The 20,835-nt window shown below is 46.4% G+C and overlaps 1 protein-coding gene across 4 annotated transcripts in view; it reads right to left on the bottom strand.

Moving 5' to 3' along the window:
- GFPT1 (glutamine--fructose-6-phosphate transaminase 1) overlaps positions 1-18,219 on the bottom strand; it is a 42,912-nt gene extending 24,693 nt beyond the window's left edge. For all 4 annotated transcript variants that reach the window (XM_087706047.1, XM_087706050.1, XM_087706049.1 and 1 more), the window contains exons 1-7: positions 18,134-18,219; positions 7,117-7,224; positions 6,359-6,466; positions 4,933-5,058; positions 4,642-4,700; positions 2,013-2,147; positions 190-251 (exon numbers count right to left, since the gene is read on the bottom strand). In XM_087706047.1, coding sequence (XP_087562173.1) covers positions 190-251; positions 2,013-2,147; positions 4,642-4,700; positions 4,933-5,058; positions 6,359-6,466; positions 7,117-7,224; positions 18,134-18,140 — 605 coding nt within the window. In that variant the 5' untranslated portion in view covers positions 18,141-18,219. The remainder of the gene's footprint in view (positions 1-189; positions 252-2,012; positions 2,148-4,641; positions 4,701-4,932; positions 5,059-6,358; positions 6,467-7,116; positions 7,225-18,133) is intronic.
- Positions 18,220-20,835: the final 2,616 nt, after the last annotated feature.

Below are 20,835 nucleotides of genomic sequence, written 5' to 3'. Positions count from 1 at the left end.
CATTGTACCTTGTACAACCAAATTAAATGACATCTTCAGTGTACATTAGAACTATAAAAGTAAATCATAAACACATCCTTCACATTCTACACAATTGAATTGAAAACCCAACCTGCAATGGTTGAATCTTACCAACTCTGTGCCGACCGTCAAGCTGGAGGAACAAATGACAGACTGACTGGCACTCACCTTGTGCCCACCGCCTGGCCAGGATAATGAACACTTTTGAAGACCAGAGCGAAGGCCCCCTCCTGTGTTGGGACAGGAAAGAAAAGCAGACCTTAAATGTTCTTCTGGGCACATCCATGCGCACAGATTCTCTGCTATCCAATACCGCAGTAAGGTAAAAGTTCCCCTCGCACATAGGTGCTACTCGTTCCCAACTCTAGGGGGCGGTGCTCATCTCCGTTTCAAAGCCAAAGAGCCAGTGCTGTCCAAAAACGTCTCCGTGGTCATGTGGCCGGCATGACTAAATGCTGAAGGCACACGGAATGCTGTTACTTTCCCACCAAAGGTGGTTCCTATTTTTCTACTTGCAAGTTTGACGTGTTTTCGAACAGCTAGGTTGGCAGAAGCTGGGACAAGTAATGGGAGCACTCTTACGCGGTGCTAGGGATTCGAACTGCCGACCTTTGTGATTGACAAGCACAGTGTTTTAGCCACTAAGCCACCGCATCTCTCAAGATATTCTTTACCCTACAGGTAATCCTCAATTTACAACTGGCTGCTTAATGACCATTCAAAGTTACAACAGACCTGCTCCCTTCCAAAGGCCACTGGCAATGAGACCTACAACTCCACAATCCTATGACTGCATTTTGGGCACTTGGCAACCAGCTGACCTTATCAGCTGTCTGCAGAATCACAGTCACAATTTGCCACATTTCTTACTGGGTTTTGGCATTTAACTTTTGGTTTCCTCCAAAAACCACCATGGGGGAAAATGGTCTCTCTTAATGACTGCGGCATTCACTTAACTGGACAGCCACTTGTTCAGAATGGTATAGGGTTTTGTGCTCGAGCAGGGGGTTGGACAAGAAGACCTTCAAGGTCCCGTCCAACTGGGTTACACTGTTACTGTTACTTAATACTATGGTGCTCACTTAATGCCTGTGGCTAAAAATGTCCCAAAAACCCCCGGATCTGTTCACATGATGCCTCAATTTTTGACTCCAAAATCTTAAATATTTCCGACCTCAATTACAATAGTAAGTCAAGGATTCCCTGCATACAATTATCCTCAGCAGTTTTAAAATAACTCTTGCTAAACCGGAGGCACTTTGATGACGCCAACTGCAAGTAAGATTTGTCTTGGCTGGATCTTCCTTGGGAGTGAGATCCTTCTCGTATCCGAAGACAACAGTAGCCACCAGAGAAACAGAACACAGAACCATAGGGCTGAAAGAGACTTTGGAGATCTTCTAGTCCAGCCCCCTGCCCAAGACAGGAGACCTCATACCATTCCAGACAAATGGATGTCCATTTATCTCTTCTTGAAAATCCCCCCATGATGGAGCACTCACAGCTCCTAGAGGAAGCAAACTGCTGTGCTGGTTAATTTGTCCTCTCACTTCTCCTTGTCGGTGGGTGGGCTCAACAGAGGCTGACCCTCTTATTATTAAGCCGTATCAATGATTTAGCACAATATATGAGACCCAGACTGTCCAGTGTGTCAACTCCCAATGTTGCCGTAGCAAGAGAAGGGGCGGAGCGCATTCCAGGCATACTGTCGGCTTAAGTCACGCTCTCAGATTACTGCAGCAGGCTTGGGAGGGATGCACCTCATTGGGGAATGTAATTTATGACATAGACTGAGGGGAGGGAAGGAACAGGGCTAAAGGTCAGCTATAATTCAAACAAAGCTTAGACCTGACTGCGGAAAAATCTTGCCAAAAATAAATGCTCCTAATAAATGACTAGTTTTGTATTGAAACTTGGCTCGATACTCATAAATCAATTAGGGCACTTTTAGGAAACCTTACACAGTGATTTGTATAAAACTAGATAGTTACCAGCTGCTGGATGACCCTCTCCACCAAGGTGGTGAAGCTTATGTCGTCGCTTTCACAGTTGTCATACATGTACTTGACAAGTTTTGCGATGGTTTCGGTATCAGTTTCCGATTCAAATTCGTAGCCCTTGCTCTCCTGAAAAGACACCAAAAAGGGGGGAAAGGGGGGTTATTTTCGCACCTGAATCAGGAAAGAGAAGCAATGAGTGTGAAGAGCCCGACAGATGTGGCTCAGTCAAGAGAAAAGCGATTGCAAAAAAATATACTTTATTTTTCAGACAAAAAGATGCACCAGTGTATAAGACGCACCAAGATTTTGAAGAGGTAAGTAAAAAAAAAAGTTTTTGTCCTCCTCGGCCCCCAGGAGCATTCTGCAGGCTTCAGCAGGGATGGGAGAAGGCAAAGACATTGTTTTTACAAAAAAACCATTCCGTTTTTGCAAATACGGGCGCATTTCTGCCTTCCCCTAGCCCTGCTGAAGCCTGCAAAGTGCTTCTGGGGGCTGGAGGGAAGGCAAAAAACACTTCCATTTGTGCAAAAAAATGGCCTGATTTTCACCTGTTTTGAGGGGGGGGTTGCTTTTCGCAAAAATGGGATGCAGGGGTGGAGTTTCTGGAGAGCAAAAATGACTGTATTATGTTTATAAGACGCACCAACATTTCCACCCTCTTTTAGAGGGGGAGAAAGGTGCATCTTATACTCTGAAAAATACGGTGTTACCAAAGTGACCAAGTGCTAAAGATCTTGCACATTAAATTCTAATTTCTTCTAAAATGGCCCAGCTCCAATCAGGGACATTTAAAGGAAATTGCCTGGGGGAAACAGGAAAGTTTTACCAAGATCTAACGTCAATCTGGGCATAGCCAGATAATGCAAAATATCCTGCGTTTGGAGCAGACCATCCTGGGGGTCTCTACCTGGAATAGAACTTTGTTTCTAGATTGCACCTGTCCCAGGCAAAGATGTTCGGGGGGGGAGGGGAAGTGCAGGGAAAAACAGGGGAGAGCAGGTGGGAGAGGAGATGGAGGGTTGGTCATGAAAGCAACAGCAGCAGGTAGCTAAAGAGGAGCAAAAGAAAGGAAGAAGCCCTTCCATCACTTGGGGGAAGGCGGGAGTGTCAAGCCAAGATGTGCCAACATGACTCTCTTCATATATTGGAACTTTGACCAATACTTTGCCTTGGATTTAATCTTGGGTGCTATTTGGAACCCTGACAGGGAGGAAACCCAGAGGAGGAACGGAAAGTCCACTGTGGGGCAAAGGATAATGGTCAAGGGGATATGAAAAGGATGGCCCACCTGCTCATTTCCTGAGACCTTCCCCAGATCCATCCCCTCCATCCACAGCGGGGGGCGGGGGGGGGAATGATGGTCCTTCTATGCCTTGTGGACTTCCAACTCCCACCTGGAATTCTGGGAGTTGGAAGTCCACAAGCCACAATGGGGGCACACTTCCCCACCTCTGCTTTACACAGGTAGCCCTCCACTTAACAATGGTTCGTTTAGTGACTGTTGAAACTTACAAATGCCCCTGAAAAAAGTAACTTATGACCATTTTCACACTTGGTCACGTGATTAAAATTCAGACCCTCAGCAACTGACTCACATTTATGACAATCAGTGTTCTGTGATCCCCTTTTGCGACCTTCTGACAAGCCAAGTGAATGGGGAGGCTGGTTTCTCTTAACAATGGGGTTGCTAACTTACGCAACTGCAGTGATTCATTGGACAACTGCCTGACTGAATTACAGAATTTTGTGGCCAGTTGTGGCCGTTAGGTCAAGGACTACCTGTGCTTTAATGTTTTAGTTGCTTTATATAAGCAGTCATTTTTTTTAAAAAAAAAAGTATTTATTGAATTTTCCAACATTTAAAACACAAAACACAAATTTACACTTGTAACAGCTTTTCCATATCGGTATCCATATCTTACGTAACAATCCTGTTTACAAAAATTCTATCTCTATATCACTATCCTGTTATATCCATATTTGAATTATAATGACATCTACTGACAGATCAATATCATAGACTTCTTATAAATTTTGCATTCTATATATTATACTTTTACAGCTTATACCCTAAGTTTTACGTTTACTCTCAAGCCAGGAACAGCATCTATTCCAAATTTGATAGTGCTATCCATTTCCGCACATTCATAGTTTCCTTCTTATAATTGGGTCTGTGGGAGTATCTGTTTGTTTCCAATTCTATGCTAAAACAATTCTACTTGTGGTTAATATACGTAACATTATGTATTGTAATGATAATAGCAGAGTAATTTTGAACCAAGGATCGTGGAAGTCAATAAATAAGCTGGTCTCAGTTGAAACCAAGAATAAACAAGTTGCTCTTGGTTTCAGTTCAGTTGGACCACAATGCACCCAAAATCCTGGGCCACAATGTGGATTGTTCCCTGGACAGAACAAAACAGACTTTTTCATTTTGTGCCAGGCCCCAAGGATGCAAAAGGACACCCTGTCCAACATCTGAAGAACCTTGCCGTCACCTGGGACAAGTCATTAAGGAGCAGACAGCTATTCCTGTCTGACCAGGCCAAGCAGGTCCTATTTTTGAAGCAACCCCCCCCCCCCCCCCCCAATAAAATACAATCCAAGGAGCTGAACTTACCAAGAACTTTTTCAGGTCTTTGTAATTTGTGATTATTCCATTGTGGATGACAATAAATTCTGAAAGAAAAATGAAACATTCACATTCAAGGCTCTGATCAGAAACCGGAGACCGAGACTTTGCTTCTTGTTTGAGGCAGAAGAGTGAAAGAGTGAAAAATCCCAAAGGAGCTGGGCTGAAAATTCCTGCAGGTCCTGAAGAGCCAATCATACCCTTTGCAACAGCAACCCCCTCACACACACACACACACACGCACGCACACACCACTTTCTGATCCCAATTCTGGCCTACCGTTGTTTTTGTCTGATCTCTGCGGGTGGCTGTTGACCGGATTAGGCTCGCCATGGGTGGCCCAGCGTGTGTGAGCGATTCCAAGGTGCACATCAAACTCAATGTCCAGATCCAGATCCTGCTGTTCTAGGGAGAGGGGGGGGGGGAAGATATATATATATATATATAGACGCCTCCATGGTCATGTGGCCGGCATGACTCAATGCCGAAGGCACACAGAACGCTGTTCCCTTCCCACCAAAGGTGGTTCCTATTTTTCTACTTGCATTTTTACAAGCTTTCAAACTGCTAGGTTGGCAGAAGATGGAACAAGGATCAATAGATAGATAGATAGATAGATAGATAGATAGATAGATAGATAGATAGATAGATAGATAGATAGATAGATAGATAGATAGATAGATAGATAGATAGATAGATAAATGGATGGATGGATGGATGGATGGATGGATGGATGGATGGATGGATGGATGGGTGGGTGGGACGGACAGACAGACAGACAGACAGACAGACAGATTCGAACTTGGGCTGTTTTACATATTAGGCAGTTGTATTAACCTCTAAGCCACAAGCTCTCCTCCCTTATCAGCTGAGCCAGGGGAATGATTAAGTCTTTTTTTCTTCTGTCAAAGCACCTGGTGAGCGTGTGCGTGTGCGTACTGTATATTGACTTTTAAAGCCTTTTGGATACTAATCATGGAAAAAGGAAGAGGCAGCAGTTATATTCTCTTGTCTGGTTATGCTTCAATCCACTGATCTCAGAATTGTAGCCGTCAGTGCAGCCACAAAGCAGGAATATAATTTTGGGGGGGACGGGTGGGGGGGGGTCATCAAGGACTAGCTGTACAACATACTTCATATATAATACCTAACATTATAAAATGCTACAGGCCGATTTTCTAGTCAAAATCTACTTATCTCTGGTGAAATTTGGGCTGAAAATACTTAAATTAGCAAGGTTCACATTATCAAAAAATAAGAAATAAACAATGCATTCCATCAATGTTACGATTTATACAACTTCGAGTAAGAACTCTAAAAGGCAAATTTTGAAAGCAGCACAATTCCATCCTTAAGGTCCATCCATTGGTCTGGAATGGTATCAGCCCACAACCTCAGATCTTGGCTCTCCTGCTTCTCACTAGGGGCCTCGATCTTGGCTCTCCAGAAGGGAAACAAACTCTGATTCAGGATGATCAAAGTTAATTATTACTTGCAGTCAGTATGGCTTTGACTGCTTTTCATTTGGTCTTTTGTGTATTAGGATAGACTCCACCAGGACTCGCCTGTTGGGATGAGCGGCTGCAGAATCAAATCAAATTGAAGAACCCGAATTAAATGCAGTCCGCTCCTTTCGCCCACCTGCTACGCCAGGGGCTTTTTTTAATGCAGCCACCCAAAGGAAAAGGAGGAAAACGAGACTTACTGTTGACTTCTTCATCCAAAGCCTTCACTTTTCCTTTCTTCTTAATGAGCGTGATCTTGCCGGCGTTGGCTTCCCAGTCTTTGTCATTCCCGCCATCGATTCCCACCCCTACGACACAGGAAGGAAGGCGAGGAAGAAGGGCGGGCAGCTCCACAGCTTCCCTGGCAGGATTAGTGGTTCCCAGGCACATAGAAGGCTAAGGAAGGGAGCTCTCCCCCTCTGCTTCTCACACACACAAACTTTCTCTCTTTTCCTCCCTCTCTCATCTCTCCCTCTCTCTCTCTCTCTCACACACACACACACTTTCTCTTTCTAACTCTCTCTTTCCCTCCCTCTCTCTCACACACATACTTATGTATTGTATGGAGTTAGATGATATGTAGCCATAACAAAATTCTTTCTAGAAAGCCAAGGTCATCCTTTGTCTCTGAACCTGACCGGACCTGGATGAATGGAACTGCCAGCATAGCAGTGGGAGATTGGATCATGGGATGGGTTTGTGGATGTGCGGCGAGATCTTGAACTCGGGTGGGTGGGGGAAATCAGGAAACTTTCAGATTAGGGTTTTCCCAGATGTGCCAACGTGGGTCTCTTAATAAATTGGAACTTTGAGCAATCCTTTGCCTCGGACTCTGATTTACTTTTGGATGCTATTTGGAACCCTGACACACAGGTTCGGATGCGGATGGTGTTTCGGAGCATGTCCACACGAAGAAGTTAAGGATGAAAGTCATCCATCTATCACTCGGAGAACTTACCTGCGGAGTCATACCCTCGATACTCCAGTCTCTGAAGCCCCTTGATTAGGGTCTCCAAGATCTCCCGTCTGGTCCGGGGAACATGGTAATTCAGGTAAGCAAAGATACCTAAAAGATGATTTAAAGTGGAAACGGCAACAACATTAAAGTCATTCCTTGCAGTTCTAGTTGAGGTTAGTTTGTAGTTAGTCTCATGGGTAGCACATTTAAGCCTTAGTAGTAGCAGCCAAGGATCTCCAAACCTGGCAACTTTAAGACTTGTCTCCTGCCTCCCTGCCAGCCTGGAGGAATTCTCTGCTTAAACTTCCTGTATCCGTCCCTTCGTTGTAAACTCGGCTCCTACAAGTGAGGCACTAATACCACTCTATAAAGCCTTAGTAAGGCCACACCTAGAATCCTGCATTGGTCACACTGTAAAAAAGAGGTTGAGACTCTAGAAAAAGTGCAGAGAAGAGCAACCGGGATGATGAGGGGACTGGAGACTAAAACATACAATGAATAGTTGAAGGAACTGGGCCTGTCTAGTCTAGGGAAGTGAAGGACCAGGGGAGACATGATAGCAGTCTTCCAATATTTGAGGGGCTGCCATAAAGAGGAGGGAGTCAGGCTATTCTCCAAAGCACCCAAAGGCCAGACAAGGAACAATGGATGGAAACTGAACAAGGAGAGATTCAACCTGGAAATAAGGAGAGATTTTCTGACAGTGAGAACAAACAACCCAAGGATCAGAAGTTGCCTTTGGAAGTTGTGGGAGCTTCATCCCTGGAGGCTTTCAAGAAGAGACTGGATGGCCATCGGTCAGAAACGGTTCAGGGTCTCCTGCTTGGGAGGGTTGGGGTTGGACTAGATGATCTACAAAATCCCTTCCAAATCTATCTATCTATCTATCTATCTATCTATCTATCTATCTATCTATCTATCTATCTATCTATCTATCTATCTATCATCTATCTATCTATCTATCTATCTATCATTATCTATGCATCCATCCATCCATCCATCCTTGCCCTGCTTCAGTCATAGCCTTCCCAACAGCAGATAGGAAAAAGATAACACGTCACCCATTAGTCTTATGATTTGGATTACAGCAGGATGTACATTGTATTAATAAACAAAATTAATGATTTCTTTTAACGCTGACGCCTGCCTTATTCTATTCCTCACAACACACCTTTTGGTACCAAGGTTAAGTATCTATCACACATTTTTAACACACCCTTTTCCAAAGATAAAGAGGAGAACTGCAATGCTGATCCGGCTAGGTTAAAATGCAGTATTGCAGGCTGACTCTGCCCACTGCCAAGAGTTCGATCCCGATTCATTGTTCAATGAATCATTGAACAAACCAATCCAGAGCTCTCACGTGAGATAGAGGTAGTCCTTGATTTACAACCGTTTGCTTAGTGACGATCCGAAGTTACAACAGCACTGCAATAAAAGGGACTTATGAAAAAGTGGAATCTCTTCCACCTCCGGTGACACATGAAAGACGCAGAAGGTTTCCTTGACGATAGGCCAAGTTTTGGAGAAAGTCGGAGAATTAAACAATGCATTGGGATTTTTAGATTAATGAGGCCTCAGAGCAACAGGCTGATCTACCAACAGATTAGGATTAATATCATATAGAAGGATAAAATCATGGCAACAGCAGCACAGAATTGTTGAGATATATACGAAGTTAATCAATAATTTTAGTTGGTTGCCCGGGTGATAGAATATACTTACTTCACAGAATAATAAATGCTATTGAGGCAGCTGCATTTTACTAGAATCAAACTGCTGTTTACCAAGCTGTGACACATTACACAATTACAAAGCTACAAAGGTCATCCGTCTTTCTACTTCCTCCTATTTTCATATTGTCCCGGTTATCCCCCAGAACAGGTTTATATTCTAATTTAATCCTTTGCAATATTAGAGATCTAAATTCTGTTTGCTTTGACTTGTGAGTATAAATGCTTTACAAGTCACCGAAACAGTTGATGTGTCTCAAGACCAGGACACAACTGACAGCCCTGCCCAGAAGATGCGGAGGCTGCTGCCCACGGCACCAGATCAAATGCTTTGGAGGTGCAAAGTACAGGATTTTCAGGAGACCCAAAGAGGAAAAATTGCATAGCTTGTTCACATTTTTTGTACACCTAGTAAGGTGCAGGCTTAAGCCTTTGGAAATGACCTCCTGACACAGACCTGTCTCTCTGAAGGGGACACACACACACACACACACACACACACACACACACACACACACACAGTCCCTCAACCTCCTCGGACATTCAGATCTGCATGGAAGCATCTCCACATAAATCTTTAGCAAAAGGCAAAAGATTTATGATACAGTCTGTAACTTATGTGTAAAATACATGAACATGTAAGTGTACAAAAATATAATGTTTATCAATGTTAATAAATTGCATTTCTAGATTTGAAAAAAAAAAAGATCCATAGGGAAGTCTTGTTGGAAATGTCTCTTGATAGGTTTAGGTAGTTTTATTTATATGCCGCCCTTTTCCCTGGGGGGACTCAGGGCGGCTTACAGTTCAAAAGGAAGGGAGGACATACAAATTAAACACATGAGACAGTACATCGTTAAAAAACGCAACATTCATACAATTCGGGTGGGTTGAGGTCTTTAGTCCCAGGCCTGTCGGGACAGCCAGGTTTTGAGGGCTATGCGGAAGGTCTGGAGGGTGGTGAGGGTACGAATCTCCACGGGGAGATCGTTCCATAGGGTCGGAGCTGCCACCGAGAAGGCTCTCCTCCGCGTGGTTGCCAGTCGACACTGACTGGCTGATGGAACTCGGAGGAGGCCTAATCTATGGGATCTAATTGGTCGAGAGGAGGTAATTGGCAGTAGGTGGTCTCTCAAGTACCCAGATCCACTACCATGGAGGGCTTTGTAGGTGACAAGTAGCACCTTGAAGCGTACCCAGAGATCGACAGGTAGCCAGTGCAGCTCGTGGAGGATAGGTGTTATGTGGGTGAAACGAGGTGCACCCACAATCGCTCGCGCGGCCGCATTCTGAACTAGCTGAAGTCGCCGAATACTCTTCAAGGGCAGCCCCATGTAGAGCACATTGCAGTACTCCAGCCTAGAGGTCACAAGGGCACGGGTGACTGTTGTGAGAGCCTCCCGGTTCAGGTAGGGGCGCAACCGGTGTACCAGGCGAACCTGGGTAAATGCCCCCCTGGTCACAGCTGACAAATGGTGTTCAAAAGTCAGCTGTGGGTCCAGGAGGACTCCCAAGGGGCCCAGAGGAGAGGGCCTTCTTCCCAAGATGATGAACTGCCCTCCCCCTGCAGTAGAATTATCCCTTCCCCTTTGATTACTGCCTACGTACTCCGTTAGGTGACAAAAATGACATGGCATTCACAGCGGTGGCTAAAATTGTGGAAACCTTTTTTTGGGGGGGGGGTGTATTTTTAAGATTTGATGGCTAATAACACTTTATTTTTAGCAGTACTATAAAATTATATATCAACGGAAAGATAATTTAAGCAAGAATGTAATGCAATAACTTTTATGAAGGATTTGCTCTTAGAATAGCAGTTATAAAGAAGAAAAGTGAAACGCCTAGAAAAAATGATCACCATAGGAAAAAAAAAGAGATATACCAAAATTATCACCACATCAGTTAATACTTGGTTGGGTAACTTTTAGAATGGATTATGGCCTTACAATGTCTCCCCATGGGGTGGACCAACTCTTTTAGTTCTACAGCTGTTATCATGTGAAACCAAGATTGAATGATTGCTTCTATTAACTGGGTTTTATTGCTGGGTCGCTTCTGACCTATAACTTTTAATAGAATACAGATAATTCAACAAACTTTGTTGCATTACATTCTTGATTGAATTATCTTTCCACTGATATATAATTTTATGGTGCTACTACAAAAAAGTGGTGTTATAAGCCATCAAACCTCGCAAATACACTTTCCTCCCCCCAAAAGGTTTCCACAATTTTGGCCAATACTACTGTTTACTGTTTTTAACTGTTGCTTCATCTTAGAACAGGGGTCTTCAACCGTGGTAACTTAGCATAGCTTTGCTGGCGGGGGAATTCTGGGAGTTGAAGTCCTCCAGGCTTAAAGTTGCCAAGGTTGGAGACCCCTGTCTTAGAACTAATTTTTGCATCTTAATCACTGCTAAATTGATGGACCAGGTTGAAGATATCAATGACACATTCAAGAAAGGCTCACAGGCTCAACCCTGATGAGATGGATGGCTATGTGCATCAATTAAACAAATTAAACAGTGGTTGTGATTAGTTATGAGCGATAAAAACAGCTGCACACGACTAATTTTGACATCATAGGATTACTCCTCTAGATTTAATAATATTTCACTGCAAGGCTGGGCAGCCATGCAGACTCAAAGGGGAGGCAGCCTTGCAGAAATGCGTTTCTCAATGAGTGGCAACCTTAAAATCAGTGGACTTCAACTCCCAGAATCCCCCAGGGAGCACGGCTGGGGCTTCAGTATGCTGGCTGGAGAATTCCAGGAGTTGAAGTTCATACACAGGTAGTCCCCGACTTACGACAAGTTAGACCAGAACTTCCGTCGCAGATATGAAGTGAATTGTGCCCAATTTTACAGTGGTTTCGCTGCAGTTAAGTGAACCCTGGAAGTCATTCAACTAATCCAACTCCCCCCCCCCATTGACTCTGCATTGGTTCCGATGCCAATTTCTTCCCTCTTGGTGGTGACTGTCCACCTTTATGTCAAAGAAGAAGAAAACATCAAATGGACCACAGAGCCCTGGACTCTACATGTGGAGAATGCCAAAGGGCAGGCAAAGATGGCAAAAGAAAGAAAAACAGTCCCAAATGAAGTCCATCCCACATAGGACTGAAGCAACCTTGGCAGGTTTGGGGGGTTTGGGGGGGGGGTAGAAGAGAGAGAAAGGCAGAGCCAGAGCTGTAGACTAAACATAAAGTTAAAACAGCCTCCTGAATGAAAGGAATAGTTCATGGGCACATCCGTGTGCTGAACAGGATTTGCGCCAGCTCACCTTTTTTACAGAAAGCAAACATCAAGCACCATCCTCCCAGCCCTTGCTGGAATGCAGTTATGGGGCAGGAAGGAGCCCCTGGGTCAGGGGTCCCCAAAACTGCCCACTTGAAGACTGGTGGACTTCAACAGCTGGGGAATTCTGGGAGTTGAAGTTCACCAGTCTTAAAGTGGCCAAGTTTGAAGACCTCTGATCTAAGTGGAGAGATTGCAGAGGGAAGAATTACAAGAGAGTAAGTTATGCTGTCTGGGGAATTCTGGGAGTTGAAGTCCACCAGTCTTCAAGTTGCCAAGTTTGAAGACTTCTGCCCAGGAGCATTTATATGGAAGGTTGGTCTAAAACAAGGTTTCAGTAAGGAACCAGAGTGAAAGAAACATGTGTTTAATAAACAGGCTAATAAATTTAAATAAATACTACTACTAATAATAATATTTATCAGGACAGCGATTAGGATAGGCAGGATGGATCCTCTAGGACTGGAAGGAAGCTCCGAGGTCTTCTAGTCCAACCCCCCGTCAGTGGTGGGACATCACCACCAGTACGGGTATACCAATGCCTGCTGGGAACACCAGGTACTGTTCCGGTACAGTGCTCTGTACGCATGTGTGCGCTGTATGCATGCATGTGGTGGATGCACCGTACCGGTTATGCCGGGATCCACTGCCCGCCCCCCGGTCCAAGGCAGGAGACCTTATTTCAGGCATGGGGAAACTTTTCGGCACCGAGTACCCAAACCGGAACGCACATGCAAGTGCATACATGTGCATGCACCGGAGCACTGGAAACCCAAAGAGCAGCTGACTGGTGTGCATGCATGCGCCAACCAGCTGGCCTTCAGGTTTCCAGCGCACCAACCAGCTGGTCTTCGTGCACGCTGGAGCACTGGAAACCTGAAGACCAGCTGGCCAGTGCACGCATGCCCGTCTTTGGGCCAGTTTTCAGGCCGTTTTCTGGCACTCTGGTGCCCACAAAGCTGACCAGCTGACCGACACACATGTGCAAATTGGGAGTCAGAAGAGCAGCTGGCGATGGTGCGTGTGCCCACAGAGAGGGCCATAGGTTCGCCCTCACGGCCTTCTTCCATCCCAGACAAAGGCCCCTCCAATCTTTTCTTGAAGACTGCCAACAATGGAGCACCCACAACTCTGGAATGTGTTTTAAAAAACATCTTAAATTGCTTATTGCAAAGCGGAGTTCACCATTCCTTTTTATTGTGTTGCTAAGGTGAAAAACCGTTGTTCCTTTAGATCTGACATCTTTCCCTTAATCGATGAGCCACTGCAGGGAATTTCTCCCAAATTCTGCCCCCTCTTATTTCACCCCAGGAGTGTTGAATAAACACACACACACACACAAACATTCCATCTTTCATAGTCTAAGAAAAGCAGCAATGTTGCTTTGACCAGCCACATGCTTTTATTCCCCCTTCTCAATCATTTAAACAAGCTAAGACCTTAATCTCATAAAGTGACTCTCAGCATTAGAAAATGCTACCCAGAGCCTATTCAGTGACAGTATCATTACTGGAATGCAGCAGCCAGCTGGGCTTCCTGTTTAGGGGAGACAAAGCCCACAACCCAGCTCTATTTGGACAGTAGCAGCAGGACTTAAAATGTAATTATTTATCTAAAACATTTATGCAGCCACCCATCTTACACTGAACTCAGCAAAGTTCATCATGCTGCTGCCCCAAGAGAAGCAAAATAATAGCAATAAAAATAAATCCACATGGGTTGTTTTTTTTAAATACCTCACCATCGTTCTATTTTCGGTCTAGCCCAAAATATCCAAATTGCTTTAATATTATTCAAATCTATTTAAAAGGCTGCGTTGGGAGACAAAGTACAGGCTACAATCCCTGACAATGAATTTGAAGGCACAATGACAGTCTACTCATAGAGAATTATTTATAGCATCAACTGCCTTTTCTATTGTTAGCATTCTCACGAGTTGCCCTGGGAAATCAGGGTCTAATTCAACCCTCCCCCCCCCACCTCTCCCTCTCTCTCTCTGTCTCACACACACACACACACACACACAAACGATTTGAAAAACAAACACAATTAAACACAGAAGCTGGTTTTGGCTCAGCTTCCAGTCCTGCATTAATGGGGGTACCGGTGGGAGAAGCAGGGCTGCCATCTTAGGGACTCAGCATACCTGGCTTAGTGACGTGTAAAACCAGCTATTGGAAAGCAATCATGGTTTATAGCTCAGTGATAGGTGAATCTGGGCTTTTTGAACAAAGAGCTTTGGGCAGGTAATCCTCAACTTCCAACCATTCATTTAACAAGCGTAGAAAGTTACGAGGCCGAAAAGGTGACTTACAACAGGTCCTCACACTTAACAATTGTGGCAGCATTCACAAGGTCACACTATCAAAGTTGGAACTCCTGGCAACCAGCACACATTCCCAATGATGGTGCAGCATCCCTGGGATTGCCACGGCAACCTTCCCACCCACCCAACCCAATGACCGAGTAACAACTTTGGCAAAAAAAAAGGTTTGTGAAATGAGACATAATTCACTTGACAATGGCTTACTGGGCAAAGGAAAGACTGGTCCAACTGCCGTCGTAAATTGAGGACTCACTGCAGTGAGCAGGACCACAGTTTTCACACTTACGACGATTCAAGCATCCCCGTGGTCACGTCATCAAAATCCAGCCGGTTGGCGACAGGCTTGTATTTATGACGGCTGCCGTATCCCTGGGCGTCTCGCAATCTCCTTCTGTGACCAGCAAAGTCAGTGAGGAAGGCAAGGTTCACTTAACGACCACGTGACTAACAATTGATTTTCTGTGGCAAGAAAGGTCATAAAATGGGGCAAGACTCACTAAACTCTGTTGCTTAGCAAATTTGGGGGATCCATTGTGGTCATAAGTTGAGGACTGCCCTATATATACTGTACAGTTCAGCCGAGAGAGAGAGAGCATCCCCAAAATCCTGATGCTCCCCCTGGGACATATAATTCTCACTTGACTCCAAAAGTGACCTCTGCTCATGTGGAAGAAGCCTAAAAGGCCATTAATTTGGTTTAAAGAAGGTTCAAATTGCCCCCGTTAAAAATCAAATTGCCCCCCTTTGGGGTGAAGGTCCCATTTTGGGAACCACTGCACTAGACCAGTGGTGGGTTCCAGATCCCGTCGCAACCGGTATGCTGCGACAGGGCTAGGTGTCCTCCATGTGCCCCTGTGCTGTGCACGCATGCGCACCACCACCCTGGGACGTTCCAGCTGCTCGGCGGAGCGTTGCATAGGTGTCGTACGCTGCATGAGCAAATGGGCTGGCTGGGTCAAATACAGGTAAGGAGGCCGGGCAGGCGGGTGGGCCCTCCGAAGGGGCGGAGCTGGAGCGGGGTGCATGCGTGAAGGCTGCACCGCTACTGGCTCGTGCGGCGGAGGCTGGTTGGCTTTGGACACATGGCAGCGCCTGAGGAGGGGGTGGGAGAGAGAGAGAGAGAGCACCTCCCTGGGCGGGTGCAATCTACCTCGCAACCAGGAAGCCCGGAGCGTGCTGCTTCTTCCTGATCAGGGGCTTCCCCGGCTTCACGCCTCCGAAGCACCATACGGGCAGGCACTGGCACATGCGTACCGGCCGTAACCCACCACTGGACCAGACCCATGATGGTGAACCTATGGCATAGATGCCTTTGGACCCGTTTTTCGCCTTTGCCAGGCTCCAGAGGCTTTCTAGGAGCCTGGGGAGGGCAAAAATGGCCTCCCCACCTCATCCCACAGCCCTCCGGAGGCTCCCCTGAACGCTTCGGAGGGCAAAAAACGGCTCTACGGACAACCTGGATGTCAGTTCCCGAACTTTTTGCATGTTGGGTTAAAATTAAAGTCAAAAATAAAGGCCGAAGTCAGCTGGCCAGTACGCGCATGCATGCTGGAGCTGTCAGGGCAACCTGTCGGCACACAAAGGTATAGGTTCTCCTGCTTGCGCAGGGGACTGAACTAGAAGACCTCCAAGGTCCCTTCCAGCTCATTCTATTCTATTCCATTTTCTAGAGCCGAGGTGGCACAGTGGTTAAATGCAGCACTGCAGGCTACTTCAGCTGACTGCAGTTCGGCAGATTGGCTGTTCAAATCTCACCGGCTCAGGGTTGACTCAGCCTTCCATCCTTCCGAGGTGGGTAAAATGAGGACCCGGATTGTTGTTGGGGGCAATATGCTGACTCTGTAAACCGCTTAGAGAGGGCTGAAAGCCCTATGAAGCGGTATATAAGTCTAACTGCAATTCAGGTGATCACCTTTTGCAACCTCCTCACCAACAGCCAATGGGGAAGCTGAATTCACTTAGCAATCCTGCTCCTAACTTAAGTGCACTGATTCACTTAAGAACTGCAAGGAGGAAGATCATGAAATGAGTGCAAAACTCACTTAACGTCTCCCTTGGCAATGGAAAGGTTGAGCTGGATTGTGGTCATAAGCAGATGACTCTCTGTGATGGGTGTTCCATTTAGATGTCGCCCGTCTCTGTGCAGTCTACAATTGTTGGTTTCTGCAGTGTCTGTTAAATTAGTTTAATGTGAAAGTATTCCCATTGTTAATTATTTAGAGATATTATTTTAATTGTTCCCATTGAAGTTCCTTTTATCTTGCACTTGCCCTGCCTAGTTTATCTCTCTCAGATCACACCTGGCTTGGGAAGACACAATACTCCATTAGAGGCTTTTCAGAATCCACACAGCTTGAGCAAAAGCCAGATAACGCACATCCATCCTGGTTTTTTACCCTTTCCCTGGTTTAAGGTCCCATTTCCTCCACTTATCCCACCTCACCAATGGCCTAAAAACACACAAGGGGATGTTCATCGCACAAATTACACCTCCAGAAGCCAACCTCTTGAGGTGCAACATGCTGAGACAATGGCTGGCTTCCCACAACACAGTGGTCCACTTCCAACTCTTGCTGACCCAACCCCACGCAAGGGTTGTGTGAACCCAGTCAAGGAGGACTTCAGAGCGCAGATGGGAAAGTTCTTTTCCCAATTCCTGTTTCCGCCCCCTCCACCACATGCATCCGCACACCTGCAGCCCAGCCACTCACCTTGTCCTGCATGCATGCGCGCACACACACACACACACACACACCTGCAGCCCAGCCACTCAAGCCCACTCCCTGGTCTTCCTTCCACACCTGCCGTGATCTCTAACAGGGAGCCCGGGGGCGCCAGCTCCCTTACAGAACGAGGCTTTACTAACCCTGCAGCCGCTGGACTCCACATACAAGCAAGGAAACCTCCCTAAAATCAACCCAGGGGAAGAGGAGGGGGAAAGGGTTGGGGAGGGGGGGCTGAAGCCAGGGTTCTCCCCCTGCCTCGCCTGATTGGGGGGCGGGTTGTCTCCCGCGCTTTTTTTTAAAGCACAACCAAGGGGGGAGATGAGAAAGGACACCATGCATCATATAGAATACATACATACATACATACATGTATATAGGATATAGGGTATTTAATGCATGCAGGCTCCGTTCCCATGAGCGGCTCGTCCCAGGTGAAGGGTCCCGGGGATCCCCTGCAAAGGCTCCGCCGACGAGCCTCCCCTTCTCTCAGCAGGGAGAGCAAACCTTTCCGAGCACCCAGACGTGCATTGGGAAACCCCCGGGTCAGGGGTCCCCAAGGCTTCGAAAGGGCCGCCGCTCTGCTAAAGCGGGAGAACTTCCGCCGCCGTCCGGGTCGCAGCCAACACGCCAGGGCCACTAAGGGGACACCTAGAGATCATCGGGCCCTTCCGCCCGCCTGAGCCGCACAGACACGCGTCTCGGACGGTTCCCACGTTCCAAGACACCCTTTCCGCCGGGGACAGTAGGGTGTGTGTGGACGCTCCCCGAGTTGAGTTCCCCCGACCTTCCAACCCTCTATGTGCCCCAGAAGGGGAGCATTCTGCACATGCCCCGGAGCCAGGGCGCGCTGGGCCTGAGGTCCCCCCGGCGGGGACCGACTCTCCCCGCCGTCCGTTTGGCGGAGGGAGGGCACTCTGCACATGCTCGGGAGACTCACCGCACATGATGCCTCCGCTGCTGCTGCGGATGCTGCTGCCGGGCGGCGGGTCTGCGGCTGCCGGGCGGCGGCGGGGCGGAGCCGGAGCGCATGCGTGAAGGCCGCGCCGCTATTGGCTCGAGCGGTGGAGGGGGCGGGGCCGCAGCAAAGCCACGCCTACGGCTGGTTGGCTCTGGGGACGTGGCAGCGCCTGAGGGAGAGAAGGAGGGGCAAGGGAGAGAACCTCCCTGAACGAGCGCAGTCTACCTAGCAGCTGGGAAGCCCGGGGCGGGCGGCTTCTTCCCGATCGGGGGCTTCCCCGGCTTCACGCCACGCGGCAGCTTGGAAGAAAGGATAATCAGGGAGAGTGGGGGGGGGGGGACTCGAAAGCCGCGGCGGGGATAGGAGGCCACGGGGTAATCCCAGGTGGGTAGAGAGAGAGACCGGGAAAAAGGCCGTTCGCCTCGCTCCTGCAACCCCCGGAGTCATCTTGGGCTCCTCGGGATACATAGAGGGTTATTTTATTTATTTTAAAATAAAAAAATTTTTATTGAACACACATTAAAACATTGGACCCAGTGTAACCGTCCTGGCAATGTCTTTGCCATCCATACTAGAATATAAAGTGAAATATTATAACCACCTTGCTTATTTACAATTGGTCTATTCAGTATTTGCAAATATAAGGATATATCGTATTTCCGCTTTGTTCTTGTCTTATGCATTTTCACTGTTATGATTTCAGACATAATTCTAATCTCCATTCTGTAAATCTTAGTGGTTGCTTTTTCGTTCCAACCATCCATAAATGGGAAATTCCACAAGAACAGGAAGTGATTAGGAAAATTCTGATTTGTGCTGAAATGGATAAATTGATGTGGGAATAGAAGAACAAAGACGAACCAGAATATTATAAGATCTGCAATAAATTTATTTTGAGGGGGAAGGTGTGAGGATGCAATGAAAGGGGGGGGGCTAGGCTCCCCTATCCGAGGTTTGGGCAGAAATAACACACACACATCACAGCCGCTCTCTCCCTGGACTTCAATTGCTCAGCTGAGCTGTGCATTATGGAACCACCGTTTTCATCAGACATCCCTGGGCCCATGATTTAAGGATAATGGCTTCTTGTTCCACAGGTTGCCTCCAGAAACCATGGGCGCTCCATCACTGGAGGTTTTTAAGAAGAGACTGGGAAGCCAGTCTCTGAAATGGTATAGATTCTCCTGCTTGAGCAGGGGGCTAGACTAGAAAACCTCCAAGGTCCCTTCCAGCTTCTATTCTATTCCTATTCCTATTCCTATCCCCATCCCAATCATATATGTAAGACCAAGATCTCATTTCTTCCCACTTCTCAAGTCTTCTGAGCACAAGAGAAATATAGACTTCAACAGATAATAGAACTACGGAAGAAACAATGGCTACCAACCTGCCTTCCATCAAGGATCTGTATACTGCGCGAGTCAAAAAGAGGGCTGGGAAAATATCTACAGACCCCTCATATCCTGGACATAAATTGTTTCAACTCCTACCCTCAAAACGAAGCTATAGGGCACACCAGAACAACTGGACACAAGGGCAGTTTTTTCCCAAATGCCTTCACACTGTTAGAAATAATTCCCACAACACTGTCATATTACCTACTAAGACTGTGTTACTATTATTCTTCTCTTCCTTCCTAGTACCTATCTCTCCCCACTTATGACTATAACCACGTTGCTTGTATCTTTACAATTTATAGTTTTTATTTGTTTCCTAATATGATCTGATAGCTTATTAGTAATCTTGACTATCACTAAGAGTTATATCTTTTTATACCTGATGATTTTTTTTTAATGTACACTGAGAGCATCTGCACCAAAGACAAATTCCTTGTGTGTCCAATCACACTTGGTCAATAAAGAATTCTATTCTGTTCTATTTTGCCCTTCTGCCCCCAACTTTTAAAAAGCCACAAACACAGCTGGTGGTGCCAGTCCTTTAAAGGTTGATCCGGGAGGGCGTGTGCTGGGCAGCTGTCCTGATGCGGATGGCAGCTGACTCAACCTGAACAATCCAAATAGAAGCGGACAGGAGAACAAACACTTTGGTGGGGGGTGAAGTTCCCTGCACAGGAGGAAGTGTTTGCTTTGGTGACCTGGAGGTAAGGGCAGGCAGCAGCTAGAAAAGGAGGACAAGGTTGCTGGCAATTGTTGAATGCAACAACTCTAGGTAAAGGTAAAGGCTCCCCTCGCACATACGTGCTAGTCGTTCCCGACTCTAGGGGGCAGTGCTCACCTCTTTCAAAGCCAAAGAGTCAACGCTGTCCAAAGACATCTCCATAGTCATGTAGCCGGCATGACGAAATGCTGAAGGCGCACAGAACGCTGTTCCTTTCCCACCAAAAATGGTTCCTATTTTTCTACTTACATTTTTACATGCTTTTGAACTGCTAGGTTGGCAGAAACTAGGACAGGTAATGGGTAATAGATAGATAGATGATAGATAGATATTTTAGAGATAGATAGATAGATAGATAGATAGATAGATAGATAGATAGATAGATAGATAGATAGATAGATAGATAGATGATGATAGATAATTTTTTAACAAAAAAAATGTGTAAAGAATTGTTTCCCTTGTTGGGACAGGGGGGGGAAAGGCAGTAATATGCCAGCATAAATCAAATTAGCCATTTTCCAAATGTTTGACACGTGGAGCCCAAGCTGGCTTTGGCCAGCTTC

Source organism: Thamnophis sirtalis, unplaced genomic scaffold (assembly GCF_051295495.1).
Source record: "Thamnophis sirtalis isolate CommonGarterSnake01/CBP01778 unplaced genomic scaffold, rThaSir2_p1.2 scaffold_2, whole genome shotgun sequence".
NCBI lineage: Eukaryota > Metazoa > Chordata > Lepidosauria > Squamata > Natricidae > Thamnophis > Thamnophis sirtalis.
The sequence above is the reverse complement of the archived record's forward strand: the minus strand, read 5'-3'. Positions and strand labels throughout refer to the sequence as shown.